General features: G+C 44.4%; 1 protein-coding gene across 1 annotated transcript in view; it reads right to left on the bottom strand.

Moving 5' to 3' along the window:
- Erich3 (glutamate rich 3) overlaps window positions 1–21670 on the bottom strand; it is a 103841-nt gene extending 82171 nt beyond the window's left edge. The window contains exon 1 of the mRNA XM_051165739.1: window positions 21364–21670. Within this exon, the coding sequence (XP_051021696.1) occupies window positions 21364–21386 (23 nt within the window). The 5' untranslated portion in view covers window positions 21387–21670. The remainder of the gene's footprint in view (window positions 1–21363) is intronic.
- Between the last annotated feature and the right edge of the window lie 6265 nt (window positions 21671–27935).

The raw sequence follows: 27935 nt of genomic DNA, 5'->3' as shown, positions 1-27935 counted from the left end.
TTGGCTTTGTGGTGTTTAATTTCTTGAATTCTTTATATATTTTGGATATTAAACCTTTGTCAGATGAAGGGTTGGTGAAGATCTTTTCCCATTCTGTAGGTTGTTGCTTTGTTCTCTTGACAGTGTCTCCTGCCTTACAGAAGCTTCTCAGCCTCATGGGGTCCCATTTATTAATTGTTGACATTAAGGCCTGGGCTGTTGGTGTACTGTTCAGGAAGTTGTTTCCTGTGCCTATGTGTCCCAGGCTCTTCCCCACTTTTTCCTTGTCCTCGTTAGTCATCAGAGAAATGCAAATCAAAACGACACTGAGATTCTATCTTACACCCATCAGAATGGCTAAGATCAAAACTCAAATGACAACACATGTTGGTGAGGATGTGGAGAGAGAGGAACACTCCTTCATTGCTGGTGGGAATGCAAACTAGTACAACAACTTTGGAAAGCTATCTGGCGCTTTCTCAGAAAAATGGGAATAGGGCTTCCTCAAGACCCAGCCATCCCACTCCTTGGAATATACCCAGAAAACGCTCTACCACATAACAGGGACATATGCTCAACCATGTTCATAGCTGCTTTATACATAATAGCCAGAACATGGAAACAGCCTAAGTGTCCCTCAGTAGAAGAATGGACTAAGAAACTGTGGTATATTTACATGATGGAATACTACTTAGCTATTAAAAACGAGGAATTCCCGAAATTTGTGGACAAATGGATTGATCTAGAAATTATCATAATGAATGAGTTCACCCAGAAGCAAAAAGAGACAAATGGTATATACTCACTTATATCAAAACACTAGTCCAAGGGATACGTACCATGAAAATCTTTACTTACCAAGAAAGTGGATCAGAGGAGAGGATATCCGATTGAGACTTTAGGCAAGAGTAGCATGGACAAAAGGGGAAATAGTAGGACCCATAGGGTCCTGGAAACCTACAAGAAGAACTTTATGACAGACAGATCTGGATCCTGGGGTCCTCCTCAAACTAAGGCACCAGCCAAGGAGAATATAGGCAGTAAGCTTCGAACCCCTACCAAGACCTAGCCGACGAACAGGATATTCTCCACCATTGAGTGGAGAGTGGGATCTGACTCTCACATGAACTCTGGTGCCCCTTTTCTGACCATGTCCCCTGGATGGGGAGACCTGGTGGCACTCAGAGGAAGGATAGCTAGTTACCAAGAAGAGACTTGATATTCTAAGAGCATATATAGGGGGAGGAGGTCTCCTTCAGTCACAGACATAGGGGAGGGGAGAAGGAGAGAAATGGGAGGGGGAAGAATGGGAGGAAACAGGGGAAGGGCTAACAATCGAGATGTAATATGAATAAATTAATAAAAAAAAAACTCCTGCGTGATGAAAGCCCTGTGGAGAACAGGAGTAGAAGGAACATGACCCCAAATAGGAAAGATTATGCAGAATAAATAGATGATAAACAAATAATAACCAACTTTAGGAGAAGTGGAAAACTTCTAAACATTTCTGCAAAATCCAGGACAAAGATAAAGGTGCCCATTTTCTTCTATCTTGCTCAGAATAGTCGTCCTAGAATTAGCTCCATAGGGAAATTTAATAAATGAAAGCAGTACAAGAAAGGAAGTAAGAAATAAAATTATCCTTATTTCCAGACAATAAGATTCTATCCATAGTAAACCTCATACATTCTACCAGAAAGCTCTTAGAAATAGTCACACTTCCAGCAAAGTAGCAGGATACAAAACCAGTGTTCAAAAGCTGGTAGTATTTTATACACTAATCACAAACATTGACACCAAGAAAAGTCAGAGAAACGTCATTCAAAATAGCTCCAAAATACTTAGAAGAAAATGGATAAAGAAAGTAAAAGACCCTTACAATGACAATGTTAAGACATTGAGAGAAGAAATCAAAGAGACACTAGAAGTTGCAAAGGCCTCCCAAGGTCATGGATTGGCAGAATCAATTCAGTGGCAATGGGGTCATTACCAACTATAATCAATAGATATTATGTGATTCTCATCTTGCAGTGATGTTTCCCTTTGGAATGGAAGAGACAGGAGTACAGTCCATGTGGGAAGCACAGCTATTGCAAGAATCCCAGAGAAAAATGATCTCAAGAGACATTATAGAGCCAGATTAACAAAACACATAGTATGGCTCAAAAACAGACATAAAGACTAGGGGACAGAACAGAAGGCTTGGAGTCAAGTCCACACAGATACGCCAGATTGTCCACTAACATATCAAAATCATTCTGTGGAGGAAAGACAGGCTCTTCCGCAAGATCTTCAGAAAACCGTGTGTCCATACATGGAAGAAAGAGACCAGATGCCTGCCTCTCAGCTTGTACATAAACCAAACTACATCAATGGCCTTAACCGTCAGACCATAAACTCTGAAATGTTAGAGCAAAAGAAACAATTCAAAATATAAACAGACGAGATCTACTGAAAAGCACTCAAATCACTAAAAAGATAATACCAAGAAGGCAATTAGGATTCTATTTCCAGAGGCCACATCGGAAAGAGAACAATTAGCTGAAGAGTCAGATGACTGAATAGAGGAAAACTTTTGCTAATTATATATGAAAGGATTAATATTGAGAATACACAAAGGACTCAAAAACTAAATTCCAAAATAGCAAACAGCCCAGTCAGCAAGTGGGCTAAAGGGGCAGTGATGCAAAGCAGTACAAATACCAGTAAACATGAAATAAAAGGTGTGACACCTTCAGGCATCACAGGCATGCACTGCAAAACTGGAGTCTCTCATCCCAGTCAGAACGGTCTTCGTCAAGAAAATGCTGACAAGGAAAAGAGAGCCCTCAGCAACTTCTAGTGGGGATGGAAACCAGTTTAGAGGTTCCTCAAAGACTACAGTTACAACATCTATAGGACTCAGCTGTAACCACAGGTAGGTGCATGCCCACGGGACTCAGCGTCAGCACATCATAGGTGCACCTGCACTCCCCCCAAACAGTGGACAAGTTATGGAATTACCTTAGTGCCCACCACAGGTGAATGGAAAGAACAGTGAAATTGTATCGTTTTATGGAAAACTACATACCTGCAGATCATAATTTTCTACATGTGATAATTATTGACAACCATGGTGATTAACCCAACTGAAGGTTTTGTGTTTTTGTACTGGCGGCCAGACCAAGAACAGGCTTTTGTCCCTGGAGACTTTCTTGATGTCCAAGCACAACACAACTTTTAAAGACAAAACCCACAAAGAAACGTCAAAGTCAGATGAGTGTCAGAGTAGCCTTGAAACATTCATTCCTGGAAGAGCATAATAGTTATTTTAGGCATAACTTGTCAACTATTTTGGTTAATACATCTGGACCATAGTCCAGTCTATGGAAACCTCAAATGTGTTGCCAGGGTAGATGTGATTGTTGGGGGGAGGGTGTATGTCTAAGGAAATACAAAATAGAGTCAGAGGAGGATGGTGTTACAGTAGCCCTTTCATCTCACCATTTTTTAGTTACTTTTAAAACTTTGATTTTTGGTTAAGGAGTCCTGAGTATCATTAGCTTAACAAAGGCAATTTTTTGTGCAATTTAAAAGGCAATTTATTCATGAGATAAGTATAAAAGATACAAAATTATATTTAAAACCTAGTAACATCAGCTTCCTGGAGTGTGTTGCATTTCAGTGACTCAGGAGATATGTGTTAAATATTTGAGAAATTTTCAAGATGGTGGTGGCCTGAAATTGGTGCATGGGTTTCTACGATAGAAATTGACAAATATTTCAAATCAAGACTCTTGATTTCCTGGAAATCTAGATTACCAGCACATTAGGATATTGAAAAGAAAAAGAGAGATGAACCCTATCACAAGTTATAGTCACATGACTCATGACAAGAGTGTGTATATGGAACTCTGCCTCACATTTCATATGCATTATTTGGCCTAAGGGCTCCTTTATCTTGTATTCCCTACCTCTCACATAAGAGCATAAAAATCCTGTCAAGTACAGAACCACTTTCAGCTGCATTTCTATTAAGAAATATTATGCAAGAGATTTCCTTACATTACCATAAAAGGAATGGTTCACTTTGCCTACCAGTCTGGGGAGAACAGAGGCAGTTTATGCCAAGCAGAATAGAATCAAGTGAGATTCGCGTGAATAACCACAATTGTATTATTAAGGAGGCAGAGTCCAGGTGCCATATATTTCAGGTGACACTAAATCTGCAATTTGAGGAGATTGATAGCGTTCAAAGAGAGCTTGTGTCAAACCTCTGCTGCCTACCTGGATTTCTAGTTCAGGCCATGTGACTGCAGCTCACGAACCAAGTGAGTGCTCGTGTCCGGAAGACTTGGTCAGCAAAGCTCGGGCCCTGTTGGCTTGTCTGCTTGCAGTAAACAACAGAAAGGCTCTGTCTCAAGTGCTTCTCCCATTGATTGCTCAAAATTTGCAAGGTCACATGGAATTCTAGCTCCATGTAGACAAGCTTGACATGTTTTTCTCAGTCAGCCAAGTCCAAGGTCGGAATCTCATCAAGACTCTTCGTAGAGAAGTAAATGTATTTAAACTGAAATATCATCTCCAAAGTGGCCTAGAATGGCATCTGCAAGCCAAACAAAATGATGTAGCTCCAATCACGGAATTTAGTTTTCTATCATTGAGAACTTCATGACTGTTACATAAATGTTAGAAAATTTAGCAAAGACAAGCACCTCTAGAGACCCAATGACCAATAATAGACGTGACAATCAATTGTTTTCCAGCCTTTTACAAAAAAAAAAGTCTTTGCCAACTAAAATTAGACCAGGACTCTGCGACCTGCTACTTTGCAGGGGGCGACTGAACCAACACCGTTCCAATGGTCTCAGATTACATCACACATTCTTTTCTACTTGTGTCCAGACCTGCCAGGTCTCAGCAATTATGCTAAATATTGATTTACAATTTCTCCTAGCTATTCTAACAATGTACCCAGAGGAAAGCCATAATATTGTTTTATTTATAGCCTTAATATAGTGGTTTGAAACGACTAGTTAAGAACTAGGTCTCTGACTGTGCAAGGCAGTTTGACAGCACTCAGAGGTCAGGCAACAGGAAGTCCTGTATGGTATCGGGACTGGGACACATCAGCCCCAACTAAGATATGCTGAGTGGCTCTGAGATCTTTTCTTTTAAAATTTTCACATCTTTAAACGTTAAAAAGATGCAGCATTTAAAAATATGCATTAACAGAAAAAAAAAAAGAACTCAAAGTAAGAGAAAACAATGAAGCAGCTAATGGAAAGCCAGAAGAAAGGCAAATTTAGAAAGCAGGCATTCTTCTCAGGAGCATTTGTTAAGAATTTACTTAAAATTTTGCATTACACACAGTCAACCTTCTAGATAACCTGCATCCCGTGACTTAATTCCCACAGCTAAGTGCAAAGCACTGTTATTCTTTTCTTCATAAAAGAGTGCATGGCGTGTACTCACTTCACACATGCTGACATGGCCAGCCCACAACTGAGGATCCTTCTGTTTTAATCGCTGACTAAAGTGAGTTTGTGGAAGGCTGGCCTGCAGAGGGGAGCGGTGGAGTCAGCTAAGTAAATGACTAACCTACAGGGAGGCTGCAAAGGGACAATTACTAAAACAAACAAACAAAAGCAAAACAAAAAGCCAACAACAACAACAAAAAGCAATGAAAGTACAGGAGTGCTACAATGACTTAATAAAACTAATTACTTAAAACTCAGCCAGGCTGGGCTGGAGAAACAGCTCAGTGGTTAAGAGCACTGGCGGCTCTTCCAGAGGACCCAGGTTCGGTTCCCAGCTCCTACACGGTGGTTCACATCCATCCTTAACTCCAGCTCCAAGATGTCTGATTCCCCTTTCTAGTCTCTGACAGCACTGGACGCATGTGGTAAACAGATGTACATGCAGGCAAAACTCTCATACATATAAAATAGAAATAAACTGAGATAGAGAGAAATTCTCTCACAGGAAAAATTAAACAGTAAAAATGTGCCCCCATAAGACAGTGTGGCCCATTTTCCTGGCACCAGAGGTTTCTGTGGCTGCTGCATAGAGGTTCTAAGGAGGGAATGGATGGGCAGATTGTTGTCATTTTGCCATCAAAATCCCCCTCTCATGCCTTCGAAGCAGAGCATGGCCACTCCCCCAGGTTACCCTGGTCATTTAGTAGGTTGATGACCAGATACAAACTTTTCCCCCGACCTCTGTATTTATCCTTCTCTGAAAGGGACCAAAATAATTGTGTGTCCTTAAAGAGTCGAATTGTCAAATGGGTGGCTGTGTGTGTGGAGCCCAGCGGCTGTCAGAAGAGCTCGCTGTGTTCATACACCCTCATTCTCCACTGACAACTTTCTAGATAAAGCTCACCTCCATAGAGGTGAGGCCATCCTGATCAAGCAATTCCTCCTGAAGTTTCTGCACATTGACAGGAAAATCTTCCTTGGAAGAAGCTATACCTAACACCCGTTTCTTCCTATTTCTTCCTCAAAAAGTGGATAGTTTGGTCATGGTGTAGGCAAGAGGCATGCCTGCAGTGAAGTGCAGCTCCTTGTGCTTAGGGACCCTGGTTCTCTGTCATGTTTTCTCTAGGACTCTGTGAGAGTGCAGGCTGGGTCTTCTTCATTACTGTCTCATGTTCCTAGTACACAAGAAAATTGCAACTCCATGTGAATGTGAAACCAGATGTTGTTCTGTTTGTAGAACTTCAAAGAATTTCTAGCTGTTGACATCTTTCTGAGAGATCAGGGTGGAAGGCTGCTGTCTTCTAAAAGGAATCTGAAAAGCTCTATATTATCCTGCTTATGTACTCTGGTGTCCAGGCTGGGGATAGACAAATGCTTCCTGGCATACACTCCCAACCACCCTTCCCTATGCCCTTCTCTTTCTGACATGCCAGTCTTCCTGATTATTTCACATGCCAGGTTCTTCCTTTTCTCCAGTGCTGCCTACTGGAGTATTTTTATCTATTCTCAAGAAAGATATTCTCAGAATTGTGCAGAGTTCATACTGAAATGCATTTTGGGGGTGCAAGATACCTCCTAGGCACCAGCACTATGAAAACAAAAGAGCAGAGCTGACTGAGCAGAGAGAGAAGTCACACTGCACATGGACCAAGCCGAGGATTGGCCAACTCCACACAAGGGTTGCTTCTCAGAGCTGCCCACCCTCTGGATGAAATGATCAGACCCTACTCCCACCCACGCTCAGTTCCGTGAGGGATGCTCGCTGCAGGGACTCACATGGAGGGACACGACCTTGGCCTGGATGTTACTCTTGAGCTGAGGTAGACCCTACAGACACTGACAATTGGAAGGGACACAAATAGGCAACAAGTGTTTCCTTAATGGATGCTCAGGGTGACAGCTGTGTCAGTGATGGCCATATAGTCTCCTTTTCGAGCATCTGTACACTGAAACAAGACCTGGCTCTTCAGTCTTCAGTGTATCCTCCTGTAATGAAACACTGGTCATCGGAGATCTAAGTCACAGGATACTTTCTGAAATCCACTATGGAATTGACAATATCTTACAAAAGTTCCCAATAGCTTTTCTCTTTTATTTATTTACTTATCTACCTTACATAATGATTATAGCCTTCTCCCTCCTCTCATCTCAGTCCCACCATCCTACGCTAGCTTCCCGTTGGCTTCTCCTCTTCTTCTCAGAGAAGAGAGCCCCCCTGCCTCATGCCATCCCACCCTGGCACTTCATGTTGAAACAGGACTAAGTGTGCCCTCTTCCACTGAGGCCAGACAAGCCTGCCCAGATATGGGAAAGTGATCCAATAGCAGGTGACTGCATACACGTCAGTGACAGCCTCTGTCCTGGCTCAGTCGCTAAGGGACCCACACGAAGACCGAGACATGGATCAGCTCCATCAGTGGAGGGAGTGTGGGTCCATCCATGCATGCACTTAGGCTGGTGTTTCAGCTTTTGTGAGCACATGGGTCTAGGTTAGTTGGCTTTGTTGGTCTTCATAGCAAAAGCAATCCTATACAACAGAAGAACTGCTGGAGGTATCACCCCCCTTGATTTCAAGTTGTGCTGCAAAACAATACTAATAAAAACCACATGGTACTGGCATAAAAACAGACAGGTTGATCAGTGGAATCTAACTGAAGACCCGGAAATAAACCCACACACCTATGGATACTTGATTTTTGGATGAAGAAGCCAAAACCATACAATGGGAAAAAAAATAGCATCTTCAACAAATGGTGCTGGTATAACTGGAGGTCTGCATGTAGTAAAATAGCTCCATATTTATCACCCTGTACAAAACTCAAGTCCAAGTTGATCAAAGACCTCAACATAAATCCAGATACAGTAAATCTAGTAGAAGAGAAAGTGTGGAAGAGCCTGGAACTCATTGATACAGGAAATGACTTCCTGAGCAGAACTCCAACAGCTTCCATACAATGCTTTCACTCTAAGCTAAGGTGGCAAGCATCACCAAGCAGCACAAGGTAGGGGCCCTCAGATGGCATGGTTGATTACAATAGCTCCTCCCGTTCTTTCCTGTCATTTCTATAGTACAACCTGAATTTTTCCTTTGGTAACTCTGTTTACTTCTAAACAAAATATGGATTTAATAAGATAATGTTGAACTTCGGAGGAGCTGCCATTCTTCAAGTCAGTTCCCGGTCAACACTGAGCCCTTCCTCTGACCTCAAGCCAAGCATCAGCATAGCACACGGCTCTCAGCATGCTGGCCTGTCAAGAGTAGCTACTGAGCTTGGAACAGATGATCCTACCAACAAAAACTGTATGGTGTAGTCTGTGTCTCTAAACATGTTATTCAGCATACTATAGGAGAAAAAAATGAAAATTGGCCTAAAAGTGTCAGTCTAATGTCTGATTTTTGTTTCCAACAAAATTTACATTCCTTCCCCAAGGTCTTGCTAATGTTTGTCTTCCTGCCTGTCTGTCTGTCTGTCCTTTTGTTTATTTTAGATAGCATCCCTCTACATAGCCCTTGGTGTCCAGAAACTATAGGCCAAGCTGTCCTGGAAGTCAGGGATTTGCCTGAAGCTGCCTCCTGAGTGCTAGGAAGTGCTGGGATAGACAGAGTGACCACCATGGCCTACTTTAGATTGAAGACAAAGTTATATGAGGGTCATTCAGGTTTCCCACTGCTTGTAAACAGAAAGTTCTAGCTTAAGTCTTCTATTGCCTTCTCTGCTCTTTAACTTTCAACACATTGTTTATTGCTACTAATCTCAGTTTCATTGTCTGAGGGGAGGAATAATTCTGTCTTGTGGTCAAGGAGCTTCCAGTGAGGATTAAATATGGGGTCATAAGCAAATGGTCCAGTTCATCCAGAGGTGTAGTGATTGCAGTACAACAAGCTACCGCTTAACCTTACGAGCCAGCTAAGTATCTGTTTGTGTTCTGGGGAAAGCAAGCATGGGACTCATTGTAAGGTCAAAGTCTTGCATTTCCAGAGAGCCTCTGGGCTTGGTAAAAGATGAAGGATTGCTTTTCTAAGCTGGGTTCCCATTCCGTCTGATCTGGGGAACCCCAGATCCTCTAAGGAGTGTCACATAGCCCTCAAGGAGATTACAACCTCAACCCTTTCCTCATAAGAAAACATTTAGCGCTCTCTCTTCCTCTTCCTCTCTCTTCCTCTGTCTTTGCCAACCCCTTCTCTGAGGCACCCCCTCCTCCCTTTCTTTCTCTCCCCATGCTCACTTAATAAACCTCATGTAATGTTAAAAAAAAAAAAAATTCAGCAAGCACCTGGGGATTCCTGGAAACACTCTTCCCTATGCTAATGAGATGTCTTGGTGTCTTGGCTTTTAACCAGTGACCTTGAGCCATACCTGGAGTTCTTCCCTGAGCCATAGGATAGTTGTGTACTGTGTTCCCCTTCTTACGATAGGGCTGTGACATCGCATGGAATCCCTGGTGGCCCCAGCAAATCAAACACATTCACCCTCAAAAACCCCCTTGCTGCCCAAAGTCCATGTCTCACATGAAATAAATGAGCCAGCATCATCTATTTCACCATGACCAACTGATCTGTCATTTATTCTGGTGAAGGAAGGGCTCCCCTTTTCCCCTGAAGAATTCGTTACTGGACCTCCAGAACTCAGCTTTCTGTCAGGCAGCCATGTGCTGCTGGCCAGCTTGAGCTTCATCATGCACTGGCATGTCGATGAGCATTGTTGCTGCCATCTTTCTAGTGCCACTCTGTCCACCGTAGTGCCCACCTGTGGGAGCAAGAGGCTGGCTGCTCACAAAACAGCCATTTTGTCTATCTGGGCAAAGCCAGGCTCCTGCCTCTGCCTCTCTCCATTTTGGATTCCGAGCAAGCCTCCATTACCTGCTGCTCATGAAGCAGTCACTGACTTGCCCGAGTCCATCTGGGCCCTCGTTGCCCTGCCCTTCACCCTTCTCCACTGGAGAAACTTCTGTTTCCCACCTGGCAGCCTCACACCAGAAACACAGAACAATAGCTGCACCTCAGGACAGTCCAGGCTCTCACCAGATGCTGAAAAACAGCAAGTACAGCATAGTTACAATAACCCAGAAGGCAAATACATCAAGAAAGCTTGGGAGGAGGCTTAGATACCCAAAATTAAACAGCATTTGAGCCAGGAGAAGGAAACTGGGTAAGTGCCAGGCCTTGTGAAGGGCTGAAGGGGGCACATCAGGCTTGTTTTGGGGAGGAAAATGTTTACCCAAATGCTAGGCATGAGAGAGCACAGTGGGGTGCCCCTTTCTCTGCCCTCTAGCCAAAACCTCTTCTGACACCGCCCTCTTTCTCTTGACTTGCCTGCTGCACACAGTGGACCACCACCCCCAATCAAATCACTGAGGACAGCAACGTGCCACCATAGAGTTTCAAGGACCAGTGTTGGGGGCAGGGGGCGGGGGGCAGCCAGCATGCCTGGCACAACAAATCCAGCCTGCCCTGGAGTTCTGGTCCTGTGTGGTATGCTGCCCACATCGGTGTGAACATAGTGCCTGCCCTTCAGAGACTAATAACACAGCCAAGAAAATGGCGCTGGCATGATCAGATAAGCTACAGCCACGATGGCCAGTGTTCATTGTGACTGTGTCTCGTCTTCAGTGTACCCTACGTGCCTGGTTGGAATCTCAAAGAATCCTCGGGAAATGAAATCTGAACAGAGTCCTACATGGCAGATCAGGGATTGAGGGAAGAAGCGAGATTTGGGTAAAGGATGACAGTGACAGAGAGAAAGGGATGGGGGAAGAAAGAAAAGGAATTAGTGCAATTGGTGAGGAAGTTGATTGTGGACTGTGAATGCCCTGTTTACCACCTTTTCCTGCCACCTTGGATCGCCTACCTTCTATTGTTTTGAGCAGTGTGCTTAGCTTAGGTCTGGTTGACATGCTTTAAGAATTAAAGTCTAAAGACTCAAGCAGTATATACTTTCCACAAAGACCCAAACAAGTACACTCTGGATGCCATTCATCAAATCCCTATTATGTGTCAATAAGTCTTCAAGAAAGGTATTTATCAGCCTCATGTCTGGGAAAAAAATAAATAGGGTACAGAAAAAAGAACTTTTCCAAGTTCACAAGAGGCATAACTTGAAATCAAAATGACATCTCTCTGATATTAAAAAAAACCTTTCTAATTCTACAGAAAGAATGTTTGCCTTTCTGTCTCTCTTTGTCTCTGTTGGCCTCTCTCTCTGTCTCTCTGTTTCTCTGTCTCTCTGTCTCTGTCTCTCTGTCTCTGACTCTCTCTCTCTCTCTCTCTCTCTCTCTCCCCCTCTCTCTCTCCTGTGCGTGCGTGCGTGTGCGTGCGTGCGTGCGTGTGTGTGTGTGTGTGTGTGTGTGTGTGCATGTTTATAGTACTGACTCATTTTTAGTGTGAGACTAACTGAATTAAGAGCCACCATGAGATTAGTAAATTCTACTTCTTGGTGTATTTGTAATGACATTCCCAGGGACAATTGAATCCACGAGCTCTGAGCACATAGATGGGCCATTCCCTAGATGAGTTCACACCATAATGACATTCCAGAAAAGTGGTGACGTTAGGGGGTGGGGCCTAAGTGGAGGAAGGAGGCCATGAAGTGGATGTGTCTTTCTGAGCTACATCGTGTCCTGGCTTTCTTCTATTTGACCACTTTTCCATGGCTTTATTGAAATCTTTTCTTCCTTGAGTTGTTCTAGGAGATTCCAGCCTGAGTGAAAGCCCCAGCTTAACTTACAGGGAAGAACAATTCAGAGAGAAGAATGTTATAAAGACAACAGCTCAGGAATTTGGTAGAGTGGGCATTTTCTACACTAAACAGAAATCCCAAACTCTTGATTTCAAGAGTAGAAAAGGACCATTTTTTACAGTTACAACATTATTAGGAATCATAACTTAATATCTGACTTAACGTTTTAAATGAAAATCAGTTAAGAAAGGAAATCCCTAATGTATGGTTTTCTACTTAAGGCTCCAAACATGAGCAACAGACAGTGGGTACACCTTTGGAACAACATGAAGGCAGAAACCTTAACTTGAAAGGTTAGCTCTGCATGATGTGGCTGACAGCATGCTCCTGGGAACATGACACCTAAATGAATAAGTAATGTTACTGTCCTCTCTCAGTCCAGGCTCAATGTCCGCCTGCTGATGGCTGTAATTATAACACCAGGGCTTCAGAGACAGCTCTCTCCTGTTGTGAAATGCTCTCAGACATATTACTTATGTCTCACCCACATTTAGAGCTCTTCTCCAAGGCGGCTCTTTAATTATCTTAATGTTACTTCCAGCTCAGGAAATAAATCTAGACACTCTGTAGAAACCCACGTCTGCTCATGCACTGTGACTACATAAAGAACCAACATGTTAGGTGAGCCAGACCCTGCACCAAATGTGTTGTCATCTCAAGCGGTCCCAATAGCAACTTGCAAGAAGCATCACCTTCCCACAAGCAGGAATCAGATCCCAAAACTTGCTTAGGGTCACATGATTTCTATGTGGCAATGTTAACAATCCAGAACTCAGACCCTCTAGGTCCAATCTCGGGCCCCAGCAGCTACAGCTCCATGGTATAGGAAAGGCCGGTCCCCAGTCCCTTCTCCCTTGTCTGTCTTCCGCAGCAGAGGGCAGAACACCACACACTCTTTTTTACTCTTCCTTGTATCTGGGCATGCCCACTGATGCAATGATGGTCAATAGATACACCAAACAGAATGCTGGCTTTCTAGCATTCTGTAAATGTTTCCCTGCCTCATCATTTTTCTTCCTCCTCCTAGTAATTTTATAAAATCATAATGCCTGAACCTAATTTTATATCTCGCTATCATTGAAAAATAATTATAAATTGGCAGATTAAAAAAAACTTAGGAAAAATGCAAGTTTTGATAGTAATAAAAAATTCAATGACCTGTATGTATAATGCTGCTAATACAGATCACAGGTATTGTCATGGCCCCAGACTCTACTGCTTCTATTTTCTCTTATTTGCAGCCACAGACACTCCTAAGACAGGATCGCTGTGCTGCCTGAAAATAGCATCAGCAAGGGTCACTGGCTTTGAGGAACCATGCTCAAACCATTTAAATTCTCAGATGAAGCCGGGCGGTGGTGGTGCATGCCTTTAATCCCAGCACTCAGGAGGCAGAGGCAGGAGAATCGCTGTGAGTTCCAGGCCAGCCTGGTCTACAAAGTGAGTCCAGGACAGCCAAGGCTACACAGAGAGACCCTGTCTCAAAACAAACAAACAAACAAACAAAAACAAAAAACAAAAACCCAACCTAACAAAAAATCTCAGATGAACTCCTGAAAACTGAGTCTCTGGACCTTCGCAATCCCTGAATGTGGCATTACCACACAGTAAGATTTCAGGTATTGTAACTGAATGAATGAGTGACTGTGCTCTTGTGACTAAAATCAGTGCTTGTTTGTGTGATGGTTGACCCTGACTGCTTAGCTAAGAAGGATTTAGAGTCACCAAGGAAATGGGCCACCCAGATGCCTGTGAGGGAGTTTGGGGATTTAGCTAACAAAGGATGGGAAATTCCACCTTAGGGATAGGCTGTCCCACAGGGTGGATGCTGGTCTGCAGAAGGGGGAAGCCAGTCAACCACCAGCGTTCAAAGCGCTCTGCTTCCGGGCCACAGATCTTATGTGGCTAGCTGCCTCTGCTTCTGTAGCCATGACAGCACTCTCATAATGGCCCGTAACTGAGTCAAATACATTCTTCCCCATTAGGGTTCCTGTGCCCCAGCAAGTAAGGAAGTCACCAACACAATAGCTTTCAGCAACCATTGAGCCAAGTTTAAAGCACAGTCCCAGTGCCATGGCAAACCCTGGAGACAGGGAGGGATGCAGACTCTCACCACAAGGGCTGTGATTTACATAGGCAATAGGAAGACTACCAGATGCTATGTTGGTGCAATTGTAAATCAACCGAGAAACAGGTTTTCAAATACTATAGTTTTGTCAAAACAGGGGTAAATCACAGCAACACAGAATGGAAATAATATGACAAAATGCCGACTGTGATCACTTATAGAGGGAAGGTTTCAAAGAAGCTTTGATTTTCTTTCTTGTACATGTCATCTCAAAGTACAAAATTTTCAAAATATGGATAAGTCGAGGGAAGTAAATTAAAAACCACTTGTATTCGTCACACCCAGGAATTTGAAGTCCCTTCTAATTCCACTCTTCTAATTTACCACAGATTATTTTTATTGGATCCTAAACAATAGAGATGATGCTACTGTAACTATCTCGAAGCAAGTGATGTAGAGAAGAAACTGCTCAAAACGAAAGCCACATAACAGCCACGCTGGTAAGTATTATAGCCCATCACACACGGAGAATGCCAAATTAACAGCAACTATAAAACACCGTGATTCGATTCCATCTGAAACCCGTAGTTTGTAGTGCTGCTTTGCAAGTTCTTACAATTTATTTTGCCTGTTTAGTTCCCTGCTGTTCCTTCTTTGCTTCAGTGTTTTGCCCTAAGTATTTTCATTAATTTAAAATGTTTATAACTGTGGCAGAAAAATGATAACAGTCACATAAAAATGGATCACCATTTTAAAATGATCGATTTTATCGCCCAGTCTGCATCGGGCACTGAGGGGTGGGGGTAACCTGATCAATAAGTTGACCTGGCATATGGCAGGAGAGCTCCCAGATCTGATCCTGATGACCTCGTCTCACTGGGGGTTTCTTATATTTTTGCTACGTTTGGATCTCAGCTCTCTTTTGAGAGTTTGGCTTCAAATATCACTGTATCAAATAATGGGCTTAACATACACCTCGAAATTTATGAAATGAAATCCTAATCATAGGAAGTAGGGACCTGGGGAGGAGTTCGGCCCTTACAAATGAGATTATAATCATAAAAAAGGAAAGGAAAGGAAAGGAAGGAAAAAGAAAAAAGAAAAGAAGTCAACTTAAGAGGCCTGATATGAGTGGGATGCTATGGCGCACACCTGTAGTCCCAGCACTCAAGAAGGCAGAGGCAGGAGGGTCACTCTGAGTTCACTGGTCTACAAAGCAAGTCCAGAACAGCTAAGGCTACTCAGAGAAACCCTGCTTCAAAAAACAAACAGACAAACAAAAATGAGTCCTGACGTGGGGACACAGTACGAGGACACAGAAGACAGTCACGTGTGAAGGAATAAACAGACTTAGCCTACCATCCTGAACTTCTATCCTCCAGAATTGCATGAAATAAATTTGAGTTGTTTTTAAGCCACTGGATCGATGGGATTTTGTTATAATTTAGATACACTATGACATTGATTACTACCACAGTGCCGTTAATCAGTCATTTGTTTTCTGTAATTCTGCATTTATTATAAAGACTTATTTCAGCATTTGACCAGGCAATTAAAGCTATCTGCTATTACAAATAGGTTGGGTATCTCACTAAGACTGCCATAAAATCGTATCACAGAACAGCCAGGTGGTTTACTCAACAGGCATTTATCTTGTACTAGTTCTGGAAGCTAAAACTTCAGCCCTCTATCTACACAGTCATTGCTCCTGAAAGCCGTACTGGAAAGATCAATGCCAGCTTCTCTCACTGGATCATAGAGGACCACTGTATTTGTAATGTCCCCAGCCTCTTTCTTTGTGTGCATGTCTGTGTGTTAAATTCTATTGTAAGGACACAAGTCAGGTTAGATTAAGGCTCACTGCATTGATGTCACTTAACGTTATTACTTATTTAAAGATTTGTCTCCAAATACCGTCAAATCCTGAGACATGCTGGACTCAACCTACAACGACAGAATTACCAGAACGGGGACCAGTTTGTGTAGGCAGTATGGGTGTAAGGTGCAGAAATTAAGATGCCTCTCTTGAGCAATCAGAGACCTTGATTCTGGTTTCTCTGTGCCTGCAAACAGAATGTGACCATTGACGGCCAGTCAGAAGGGGCGCAGGCATCCTCCAGACCCTATCACATCTGTACTGGCAGCTGTCTTGGAAGAGAAGATGGCAAGGAAACCATACAACTTTGAGCAGACGAAGCTCCACACCACAATAAACTCCCACAGACCCAGAGTGAGCCACAGGAAGGAGACAGAGAGAAGAGCAGGGAACAGAGAGAACTCATAAGAGAAAGTCTCAAAGAATCCAGATCCGTACCTCTCCACTGTCCAGTGTTGTTCAGTGTTAATGTTTATTTCTTGTGGCTCGCTATGCAAGCAATGACTTGACAATTTTTCAGAAACCTAAAATCCTAACACCAACAGAAGCACAGAAAAGCACCATTGTTCCAACCGTGCTGCTTGGCTGGTCACAGCCCCTCTCCTCTTCTCTGCAGAACACACGTTACTCAAAAGAGGAAAGCCGCCAGCTGAATTACTTTGGTCCAAGTATATTTTTCTGATACAACAATTTGTAGCGATGATGTTACCAGTGAAGTATTGTGCCTCCTTTCTGAAAAGAACCAATAGCTTCTGCGAGGCTGGGCTCTTCTGCTTGAGTTTTTAGGTGAGGTACAAATTCTTGAAAATTGTTTACCCTGTAAAACACAACACGGGGTTGTACACGTAATAGACTGGTCAGCCATTCTTCTTATGCTCCACTTGAAGAAAAAGAAACAAGGAAGAAAACAAAAAAGAAAGTGTGTTGCACACTCAAGTCTGGAGACGCTGCACAACTTTATTGTTGAATGCAGTTCAGACAATGTCACTTGTGAAAAAAAATGACTCAAATGTATTTACCTTAAATAATGTGTTTGAATAGAAAATACAAATCTATGTCTGATCACTCTACATCTTTGCTAGTTGAGAGTTCTACTGCCATTGTAGTAAACTATGCCCACAGTCATACCATTCAGGGATACACAAGCTAAAGAAAAACAACAAACACACAGAACAGCAGAAATGCCGGAGTATACGTTCTGCTTCTTTGTGCTGATTTTAGCGCCACTTAAATGTGAGAGTTTCACTTTAAACTTGGTATTTATGAAGTCATCACATGAAATGTAGCCGTCTGACTGTGGGGAAGTGAGGAAGCTAAAAGAGGAAAGAGCTGTGATTCTTGCTGTACACCATATATCTTGGTCTGCATCAAAAGGAACCACAGAAGACATAAAATTAACAGCAGAATTGAGGTTTCCATTAGAAATGATTTTCCAGTTACTGGTTCCTGCACCCTCATGCCTGCCCCCCCATAAATTAATTATAAATACCCTTTACTTTAACTAAAATAAAGTGTCTCTAACCATCTGGTATTCCACTGGGAAGCATGGAGCTTAGGAAAGCGGAGATGCGAAGGGGGGTTTGAGGTATATTTTAGGTGTTGCTACAACAAATACCTTCCACACTGGACAACTAGTCTGATTACAAATCCAATAGCGTCCAATCCATTGCATCTGGAGCAGCTGAGCTCACTGAGTAGCCACCAGAAGCCAAACAGGGACATCTCTGGTGACAGATGAGGTTCTGATGCTCAGCTATGAAGAAACTCAAAGCACATAGCATTAACAGGACAGACACCTTCCATTCCCATCTGTTCACCGAAGGAAGAGTCATGGTATCTGTATTAAAAGGGACAAGACCTGTGACGTAAAAGGATCAGAGAAGCCAGGACGAGTGTGCCTGTTAAATCCACTATTAAGAGGAGCTAACCTGCTCCTGAAAGTTAGCATGCTGGCATTTGGAAAGGTTAACAGAAACCTCCAAACACATTCAAATATTAAAAATACCAATGCTGAATTTGTGCATTAAAGAGATGATTTGGGGGATAGGAATGAGCAATGAGCTAGAACCTTCTGCAGATTAACATTGTTAAGGATGGAGAGTGTAATAAACACACCTATTGCCAACCACTCAGTGGATTACACTGTCACCAAGGACTATCCACACTATCTAGAAATACACAACCGAATGGACTGGGGCTCTCTGGAGTTATCAGATGGTACAACCCTCAGAGCAAACATCTGCATTTTTCTTCGTCATGGAGTATAACTTCTCTCTCCTCTTTCCTCAAAGGTGTATGTGTGATACTTCTTCTCAGCCAAGCGGCTCTCTCAGACAGGGCTCCAGCGTCACACGCACTCAGTGATGAGCAGGAAGTAAGAGCTATAAGGTGTTGCTCTCATCCATAATGGAGGCTAGAAGTTTCCTCACTCCACCTTTGAGGCACAGTGCCCTGCCCACAAACTCACACAATAACAGCAAAGTGGCTGGGACCTAGTAAACTGGAAGGACACTTCCATCTGAGACGGTGGCACCGGCAATGGCGGTCCATAGTCAGCCTCCACCATAGCCATTGTTGGCAGTCAGGACTTGAGGTCTATATAATCTTTGGAATACTTTATAGAACCATTTTTATTTACTCCCAAACTCCATCTGAACAAAGCCAGCATGGGGCCTGTTGCTTTTTATATCAAGTGTCTCGTGATGTAATTAAACAGGCAAGCAACTCTGAGCGAAGAAGAGCTCCTAAGTGACTGGACGATTCCAGAGTTACAATATCTGCTTCATTGTAAAACTGCACTTTGTTGTCACCACTTTATCCTTAAAGTGCATGGGTACAAAGTGCCCCAGTAATGATGAAGAAGGCGTCTCAGCTTTCACGAAACCTTTTATTTTGCTGCCCAAAATGTTTATTGTTTCCGAATGGTAACATAGACAAGAGAAATAATCACTCATTTTGTTTAAGTGGGAGACTTCATCAGTTTGAGCGCTCTGGTTGCTGGGTGAATTTTAAGGCATAGATTCCTTTCTGCTCCTTGTTGCCATTTAATTGTTTGCCTGTCCCTTTGTTCTGAAATAGGGTCTCGCTGTGTAGCCCTGGCTGGCCTGGAGCTTACTACATAACCTGGGCTGGTCTTGAAATCATTGAAATCTGCCTCCCTCTGCTATTCAAGTGCTGGGACTTAAAGGTATAAGCCCCAGATTCCAGTTATTTTTGCAGACTAAATGCAACATATTTATATATGCCCTATTAAAAAGTATTGCTATCATGTAGAACCCATTTGATCACTATGGCTGCGGTCCACTGCATGTTCACCTGAGCTGGACACAATTTCTGTGCTTTATGGCCATGCACATTAGGCAGCTGAATGGAGGAATGACAAAGGCCACACGCTGCCTTGAGATGCTGGTTTGTGTGTCAGCCCTGACCCTTGCGAACTTTCTCAGTCCTAAGCTTCCTTTTCTGTGGGAACGGCCGTCATCAGAGCCTCAGAACGCATTCAGTCCATGAGATGTCTCATGCGTACGTCGGGACAAATCCCGGTCCACGGAAGTGCTTAAAGTCTGCCCCAACATGGCTTTCCTTCTGACCACACACACCATCCACCGGGACCGTCATCCAAGTGGCACTTGCTGAGCTTCACCTTACTCTGAGCAGTCCTACATACTGAGAACGGAGCCTAGGAGGTGCGGAACTAATACACTGAGAAGCTTTGCATTTTAGCGCAGGGTGTGTGTTGCAACCCGTTTAGCCTTGACCGGCACCACAGCGCACACTTTCATTAGCTCTCCTTCCCCCATGTGCTCGGAACTGATGGACCTTCAGAAAATTTCGACTTCAGTTTCTGAAATCTTAACCTGGGCGCAATGTAATAAGCAGCTATAGGTTTGCCTATATTTTCACATAAATGATTAAATGGACTGATCAGATTCTAACTTAGCCAAACACTTGACAAACATAGGAGGAGACCATGACTGACACATTCATTTCCTGAATCCAGACAAAGTGCCAACAGCATCTGCAGAAAATATGTTATTCCCATCCCTTGGGACCCATGGCCAACAACAATTGCGCAGGCACTCAGCAGCAAAACATTAAAGCACCAAAATTCAATTTAGCACAATGCCCTTATTTTCCAAAATATTCTGAAACTGACTTCCAACAGGACACCTTACAGGGCTCTGGATTGTTCAAACATTACTGTTTCTTGTCTTTTCTCTGGGAGAACTGATTAAAACATGAAACCTTCGAGTTTGAGTGTAGATTCCCAGGAGCAAGAAATACTATGGCGTCTCAGACACCACCAACTGAAAATGACCCTAAATAGGATGCCCTGTGCCAACCCATTGCTCTTTAGCATGCATAATAAATTAAGTAGGAAAGCATTTTCAAAATGGTTGCCAAAACCGAAGAGGACAGAGGAGTGATCCGATTACTGGATATATGATAGTAAAAACTGATCTAATGTGTGCTGCACGTTTAATCCCTAAGGCAAGTGGGCACTCTCCCTTTCACGAAGAAGGAAGACCTTGTTTGTGAAATAACCAGCAAAGACTTGTTTGGTCTGTGATGCACTGAATGTTGCTAATATGCATTCTGAAGAGTCGCTTTATCCATCCACAGGAGATGGTGTCTGGGCTAGGGTACCTCACTCTCTGGTCTCCTCCTTTCCTGCGTCATACCACTTTTTTGGGCCCAGGTGGTTTTAAAGAACCTTTATGGTGCTTCTGCAAATGGGAAGATACATTTCTGAGATAAGGGGCCTCCCTCCTACTAGGAGACCTTCTTGCACATAAAAACAACCTTTCCTTTGTATGCAAGTCACAGAGAGGCCAGAGAGAATCTATCTTGGTCTCAAAGCTGCCAACAAATGCCTATTTTGGTAACTTAGGCTTTAGCATTTAAACACTTGTGTCCCACACTGAGGGATCTTCATGCCAGCTGACAACGTCTTTCCCTGTGTATTGTAAGCGGTTTACACGTCCATTTCCCCCATCTTTCCAGGCTGAGAATTTCAAGAGAGGCAAACATTATGAAGAGGCAAAGATGGGTGGCGAGGAGATGGGTAGGATGCCTGGGATTTCTGCCCTCATCAGGCAACCTAGAATCCTAGTGTGTTTTCCCCTCTCCCAGGCCTCCCTCCCTCTCTGTCGCCCCTGAGCTCCGCAGCAGGAGGGAGGGGGAGGGCCCGCTGGCTGAAGCCGCCACCTGCCGCAACAAGGCAAAGCTCCAGTAGTCACTTACCCAGCGGGGTGAGAATAGCTCATTTTTGCAGATTCCTTTTCGGACTCCGCTGCAGCTGCAGATGCGGGTAGCGGTGGCTCTGCGCTGCAGCGCCGGGACTCTGGGGTACCTGCGTTGGGCACCGCCCTTCCTCACCCGGGCTCCCCCGCAGCCTCCTAGTTGCTGCTTGATGGCGTCCACGGTTGCTAAGGGAGGAGGGAAGGCGAGCACCTAGGGCCCTGAGAAGCCTCGGTCCAAGCTGCTGGAGCCAAGCCTGGGGCAAACTGGAAAAGAAGCCAGCTTCTACCCTGCTTGCTGGGCTGTGGTATGGGAGGATGTGGGAGGAGGTCCAGCAGGCCTCAGCGTGGTTGCTCTGGAGTTACTGTTCCCCAGGTACCTGAACCCTGAAAACACACACACACACACACACACACACACACACACACACACACACACACGCACACACACACTCCCCTTTCAAGTTCTCCCTGCTAGGCCCAGACTGGATGGCGTCTGTTGACAGGAGAATCCAGAAAAGCCACAGTCAGGTGCCTTGGTTTCTGCTCCTAAAAACAGACCCAAAATGCCAGTGTATGAAAGATCCAGTTTCTCTCTTCATGGGTCTCAGCAGCTTTTGTTTCCACAGCTGTCTACAGCTGCAAGGCAGTGCCATCAGCTCTCTTTCTCCCTGGAAGTCCCCATCTTTGCGTCCCAGGTCCTCACACCTGCAAGACAATGCTGCAGTTCACAGGATGGAAGGGAGTTGCTGTAATGATTGAAACCCAGGGCCAATTTAAAGGGTCAGTCCTGTGCTGAGATGACCAATTGCTGGTCTGCTTGCTTTGTCGTCCCTCTGCAGAGTGACTGACTCTTGGGGTGCCTTCTGTAGCAGCAGGATGACACAGGATATTGAGCTGCCACTGGGTCTCTCTTCCGGTCCCTGTCTGACTCTCCCACATTCAGCGGAGCGAACATCGTCATCTTCTCCGTTTACACTCTGCTTTTTCTCCTACTGCCGAAGTTCACTGAGCACGCGAGAGGCCAGTCAGTCTCCTTGGCATCTTGCCCAGCATCCTCCATCGGAGTCACTGCGACACTTCCTCCACCTACCTAACCTCCCTTAAATTCTAACAAAGGCCAAACTCTTTCCCCACTCCTGTCGTCGTGAGGGAGTCCCTGGACAGACAGCTGCCTTCTTTCACATCCTCACGCTTGCTGGTGAGCTCTGTATTGGGGCTACAGAAACAACTGAAGGAGACAGGGCTCAGTCTGCCACAGTGATCAGGCAGCAGTGGTTTGAACCAGTGAGGGCACACGCCTATGCTTTTCACATGGAGGCAAACTAGCAGGCCCATTTAGAGGCACATGCGGGGCCCACTCTGCCCACCAGACCTAACTTCCTGGAGGCTCCACAGCCTCCAGAGACAGTATCGCCAGCTGGGGTCCAGGTGCTCACAATCAGCTGTCCGAGGGAGACCTTCCACAGTCAAACCCAACAAGCCAGGCTGTTCTGTGTTCTCTCTCTCTCTCTCTCTCTCTCTCTCTCTCTCTCTCTCTCTCTCTCTCTCTCTCTCTCTCTCTCTCTCTCTCCAGTCCCTCACACAAATAGGCATCACCTGAACACACCTGACCTCCATCCCTCTATTTTCTAGCTAAGGAAGAGATTCTCTGTTTTGCACATTTAGTTTGTTACTGTTTTCAGAAGCAAAATAGTAACTCAACAAATGTTTGCGGGGGGGGGGGGGGGGACAGGAAAAGACTCTCTCCTAAGCTGCAGGGTGTTTGCTGAGTGTGTTGTGGGTAGTTTTGGCCTATGTTGAAGAGACTCAAGAACTTGACCATTCTTCCCAAAGTCTTCAGTGGCCTCTACGTGGAGAAACCAAGAGTCAAACTGGGATCTAGTTGATTAAAAAAAAACCTGTAATCTTTACCATTATAATGTGATTTCTTTCTCCCTGTAGCTCCTGTGAATTGTTGCAGAATCCAAATTATACATAATCTCGGACTTATCAGACATTATATATCTAAGACTTCCTAAGGATAAGATTATGTATACAGACAGACAGACAGATTGATGATCTATGGATAATAGATAGATGGTAGAAAGATTGATGACTTATAGATTATTGATAGATGGTGTCTTAGGGTTTTATTGCTGTGAAGAAACATCATGACAACAGCAACTTGTATAAAGGAACATTTTCATTGGGGCTGGCTTACAGTTCAGAGGTTTAGTTGATTATGGTAATGGTGGGGTGCATGCGCAGTCCAGACAGACATGACGCTGGAGAAGAGGCTGAGATTTCTACATCTTCATCCACAGGTAGCAGAAGGGACTGTGTGCAGCCTGAGCACAGGAGACTTCAAAGCCCACTGCCACCAAGACACACTTCCTCCAATAAGACCACACCGTCTAATAGTGCCAAGCCTTCAAACACATGAGTGTGTTCAGACACATAGGCCATACCTATTCAAACCACCACAAATGTGTAGATGTGCTTGACACAAGCTGGAGTCATTGGAGAGGAAGGTGCCCCAATTGAGAGAAAGCCTCCAAAAGGTCCGCCCATTGTACGTAGGGCCACCCCTGGGCTGGGGTCTTGGGTTTTATAAGAAAGCAGGCCGAGCAAGCCATGAGAAGCAAGCCAGTTAGCAGCACCCCTCCATGTCCTCTGCATCAGCTCCTGCCTCCAGGTTCCTGCACTGCTTAAGTTCCTGTGCTCTCTGTTTTAATGATGGTACTGTGAGAAAAGTAAGCCATTGCCTCCCCAAGTTGCTTTTGGTCATGGCTCTTCCCTAAGACAATAGATGATAATGAAATGGCAGACAGACAGACAGACAATAGATGGAGATGATAGACAGACAGACAGATAGACAGATGATAGATAGATAGATAGATAGATAGATAGATAGATAGATAGATAAAAAGGACAGATAGTAAAGGCAAACAGATGTATCTAGATCAGCAGCTTAGACCATCAGAATGAAGAATCCAAGCTGCTTTCAGAACCCAATAGCTAGAACTAGAGACAGGCAAAAGCCTGCTCCTTCCCCATTGGTCCTTCCCCACTGCACTGGACTGCAGAGTCTTTATAAGGGAGTAAGGGACCTTACTATGCACACCAGGTTCCAGCATCCCTAAGGACAGCACAGATAGTGCAGTCCTCCACAGGGGCTGGTGTCAACTAATTCATCAAATACCAAAGGATGTTGTCTCTGTGGTGGAATGAGAAAGGAAAATAAAACTTGTCAGTTAGAGGCTTGGATTTCCGTAGGAAGGCTCCTCTGTCAGTGCAGACAGGCCTCCTTACCAGCGTGCATTAATTCATAAATGGGCTTGAGTTCTCCACCCCCGTGAGCTGCACCATTTCGCATCCCTGATGAAAACTGCAAGGAAGCCCCTAATTTTCACTTCAGAAGATGCTCACTGTGAAAATGCATTGGGAATTTAGCCAGAAGGAATTTTTATGTTAATTTCTGTTATGGAGAAAGGGTAAGGGAATAAAAGGGGTAAAAACTAAATTAAGCCATTTCAAGACCAAATAGTCACTGGAGTCATTTCATTTTCTTTTGAGAAAACAAGCCCCCAGATGCACCCAGTAACATCAGAAAATCATACAGACATTTCTGCTTTCTAGAAGGATTTGTGGGCTGGGAGTTAGGGTCGGATGCTGAGGGGACTGCAAAGGCAGAGGCAGGAGCACAATACAGTCCTGAGTGGCCTCCACACTCAGAGACTGACTCGCCCATCTAAACTCTTAGTGGCTGTCCTACAAGAACACTGGATGTCTGTGGCTTGCTAGCCTACGTCAACTTCACAGTCAGAAAGGAAAAAGCCGCACTGTTTTACTGTTTCATTCTGTTTTGTTTTCCCAGCACCCATGACAGCGTCCCCTCCCATAGTAAGCTCTGAAAAAGCATATGAAGAGCCTGAGAAGATGCTTACTCCAATAACGTGCTTGTTTTTTCAGGCCTGAAGACCTGATTGGCCCCACAGAACCCACATTAAAAAGTGTTGGGCACCATGGTGCACATTTGTAATCCCAGCACTGAGGAGAAGGAGACAGGAAGATTGCTGGAGCTCACTGCCCAGCTATTCTCACTTAACTGGTGAATTCCAGGTCAGTTAGGGACCCTTTCTCAAAGGAAATGGATAGCATTGCTAAAGGTGACACCTGAGGTTGTCCCCTGGCCTCAACACACATTAGCATGCACCTGCACATCCATGATCTCACACACACACACACACCACAAATGGAAAAAGGAAAAGGCTAATGACAGTGTTGGTGTACTTTTTATCTATTTTATTGGGTTCTTATACCTAGCACCCTTCCAACCCTTATTCCACCCTTATCCCTTCCAACCCCCAACACTAGGGAGAGGAAGAAGGTTGGTTAGGGTTGTCAGGTTCTTTGGGGCAGGTCCAGTCTTCAGAGTCAGGATATCTCTAAGCTCTTTTTCTCATCAAACCACAACAGCAATCAGGAACAACAGGGAGAACAGTGTTGTTGTTATATTTTATTCTCTTGTTCTTGTTCTTGTTCTTGTTCTTCTTGTTCTTGTTGTTCTCCTTCTTCTTCTTCTTCTTCTTCTTCTTCTTCTTCTTCTTTTCCTCCTCCTCCTCCTCCTTCTTCTTCTTCTTTTTCCTCCACCACCCACCGCCTCCTCCCCCTCCTCCTCCTCCCCCTCAGAGTGCCCCCATCCCTCTCTCGGCTCCTCTGGCATTTATTCTTTCTCCAGAGACCCCAGAATTAAACTGTCTGCAGCTGGCAAATATCACAACCCTGTTAGTTCACTAGACAATGATAGTTAATGGCTGCAGATAAACTGAAGCCGTCCCATATCCCACACCTGGGATTAAAACAAAAACATATTCACAAAGCATTACTGTATTTTTTTTTTAAGAATCCAAATTCTCACTACATGAAATAATGAATTGATTAAAGGAATAGGTCTGTCCATATGATTCTCTCTTGACACAGGAAAATATCAAATAACCAAAACTTCCATCCAGATGAAACTCAGCGATGTTTGGCCGCTGTCACCAGAAGCCCCAAGCCAGGGTCTGGAGAGACAATGATTTGATGACTCCCAGGCCTACCTTCCCTACCCAACACTACATAAAATCCCAATAGGGTGGGCAGTACCAGTACTGCATCAAGAAATGCCCACTGTGCAGGTGGCTAATTTTACTAGTTTCTTACAGCCCCTGAGTTGGCCAAATGGCTCACAGCCATAAGATTAAAACCAGGAAACAGAGGGCCAGTGTGCTTCAGGGCTGAACACCAGCCTATGCATGGCAGGGATGCACTGCCATGAAATTGCTCCATATTTGCTATGGTCTGACCGCCCTTGAAAATGAATATGCTGATTCTTCGTCATTGGGAAGTGACTAATATGTGAGGGCAGAGCCTCCTGGGTGGGGTCAGGATAATAAGGTCCTTATAAAGCCTTTATAAAAAAACATTTTAAAAAAGCTGGAGGAGCTTCACTCCCACTCCCTGCCCTTGTGCACAGATGGACACTGAGCCAGAGGACACAGTGACAAGGAGCCATCTTAGAAGCAGACAGTCACCACGCAGGACAGCAAGACTGTGCATGTAACCCTTGGGCTTCCTGGGTTCTAGAACAGTGAGAAGTGGTTGTTATTTGTTTACAGACTACTCATTTTTTTTATAGCAGCACCAGACTAAGACAGCACCTTCTGTGATGAGCTGGCTTCTGTGAGCTGGCAGCAAAAGGGTAGCTAGGATGTAAGAAAGCCTGGGAGAACACATAGAGAGCAACATGCCACCTGGACATCTCCAGGTGACACTTCTGAGTAGCGTGGGTAGGGAAAGTGTCTTAGAACCTTCTGTTCCTACTGTCCCTAAATCTGAATTAGATCAAATCTGAAAACAGACCTGTAGGGATAGTGACAGTCGATGGATTTATTCAGTGACTCTGGGAAATCAATGGCATTCACTAGGCCTGAGGCCTCAGCGATGAACAGGACTCCCCTCTGTCTTCAAACTTGAAGTCTGTCGGCTGAAGTCAGAGAGACAAAGACCAGCAGAGCAGAGGATGGAGAGATGGTAAGGTGCCCGCTGCTTTCACACGAGTGCCTGATGCCGGTGCTCACATAAAGAAGCTGTGCATAGTCTTCTTTGCCTGTAACTCCGGGACGTGACAGGGCAAGTGAAGACAGAAAGAAGGATGCAGAGCTTGCTGGACATCCGGCATAGCCCATGCGTGAGCACCAGGTTCCATGAGAGACCCTGACTCAAATGATAAAGTGAAAAGCAATGCAGAAAGTCATGATGACAATCTCTGGCCTCCACACATATGTACAGGTGCACACTCCACCCCCTCACAAACACTTGCACTCTTAAGCACACACACACACACACACACGCACATACACACATACACACGCGGGGGGGGCACTAATACTGGTATACCCTCTAACTTTGCTTCCCCACCCACATCCATCATGGCCAGCGACATGCCCGCTTCGTGAAATGTTACTACATCTTTCTAAGTACACTACTTGTGCAATGGTCAACCTAACATGTCAGCTCTGCTGGATGGCCTCATAGGTGACGGGTGAGACG

This window comes from Acomys russatus, chromosome 23, assembly GCF_903995435.1.
Source record: "Acomys russatus chromosome 23, mAcoRus1.1, whole genome shotgun sequence".
NCBI classification, from domain to species: domain Eukaryota; kingdom Metazoa; phylum Chordata; class Mammalia; order Rodentia; family Muridae; genus Acomys; species Acomys russatus.
Note: the sequence above shows the minus strand (reverse complement) of the source record. Positions and strands in the feature narration are given on the sequence as shown.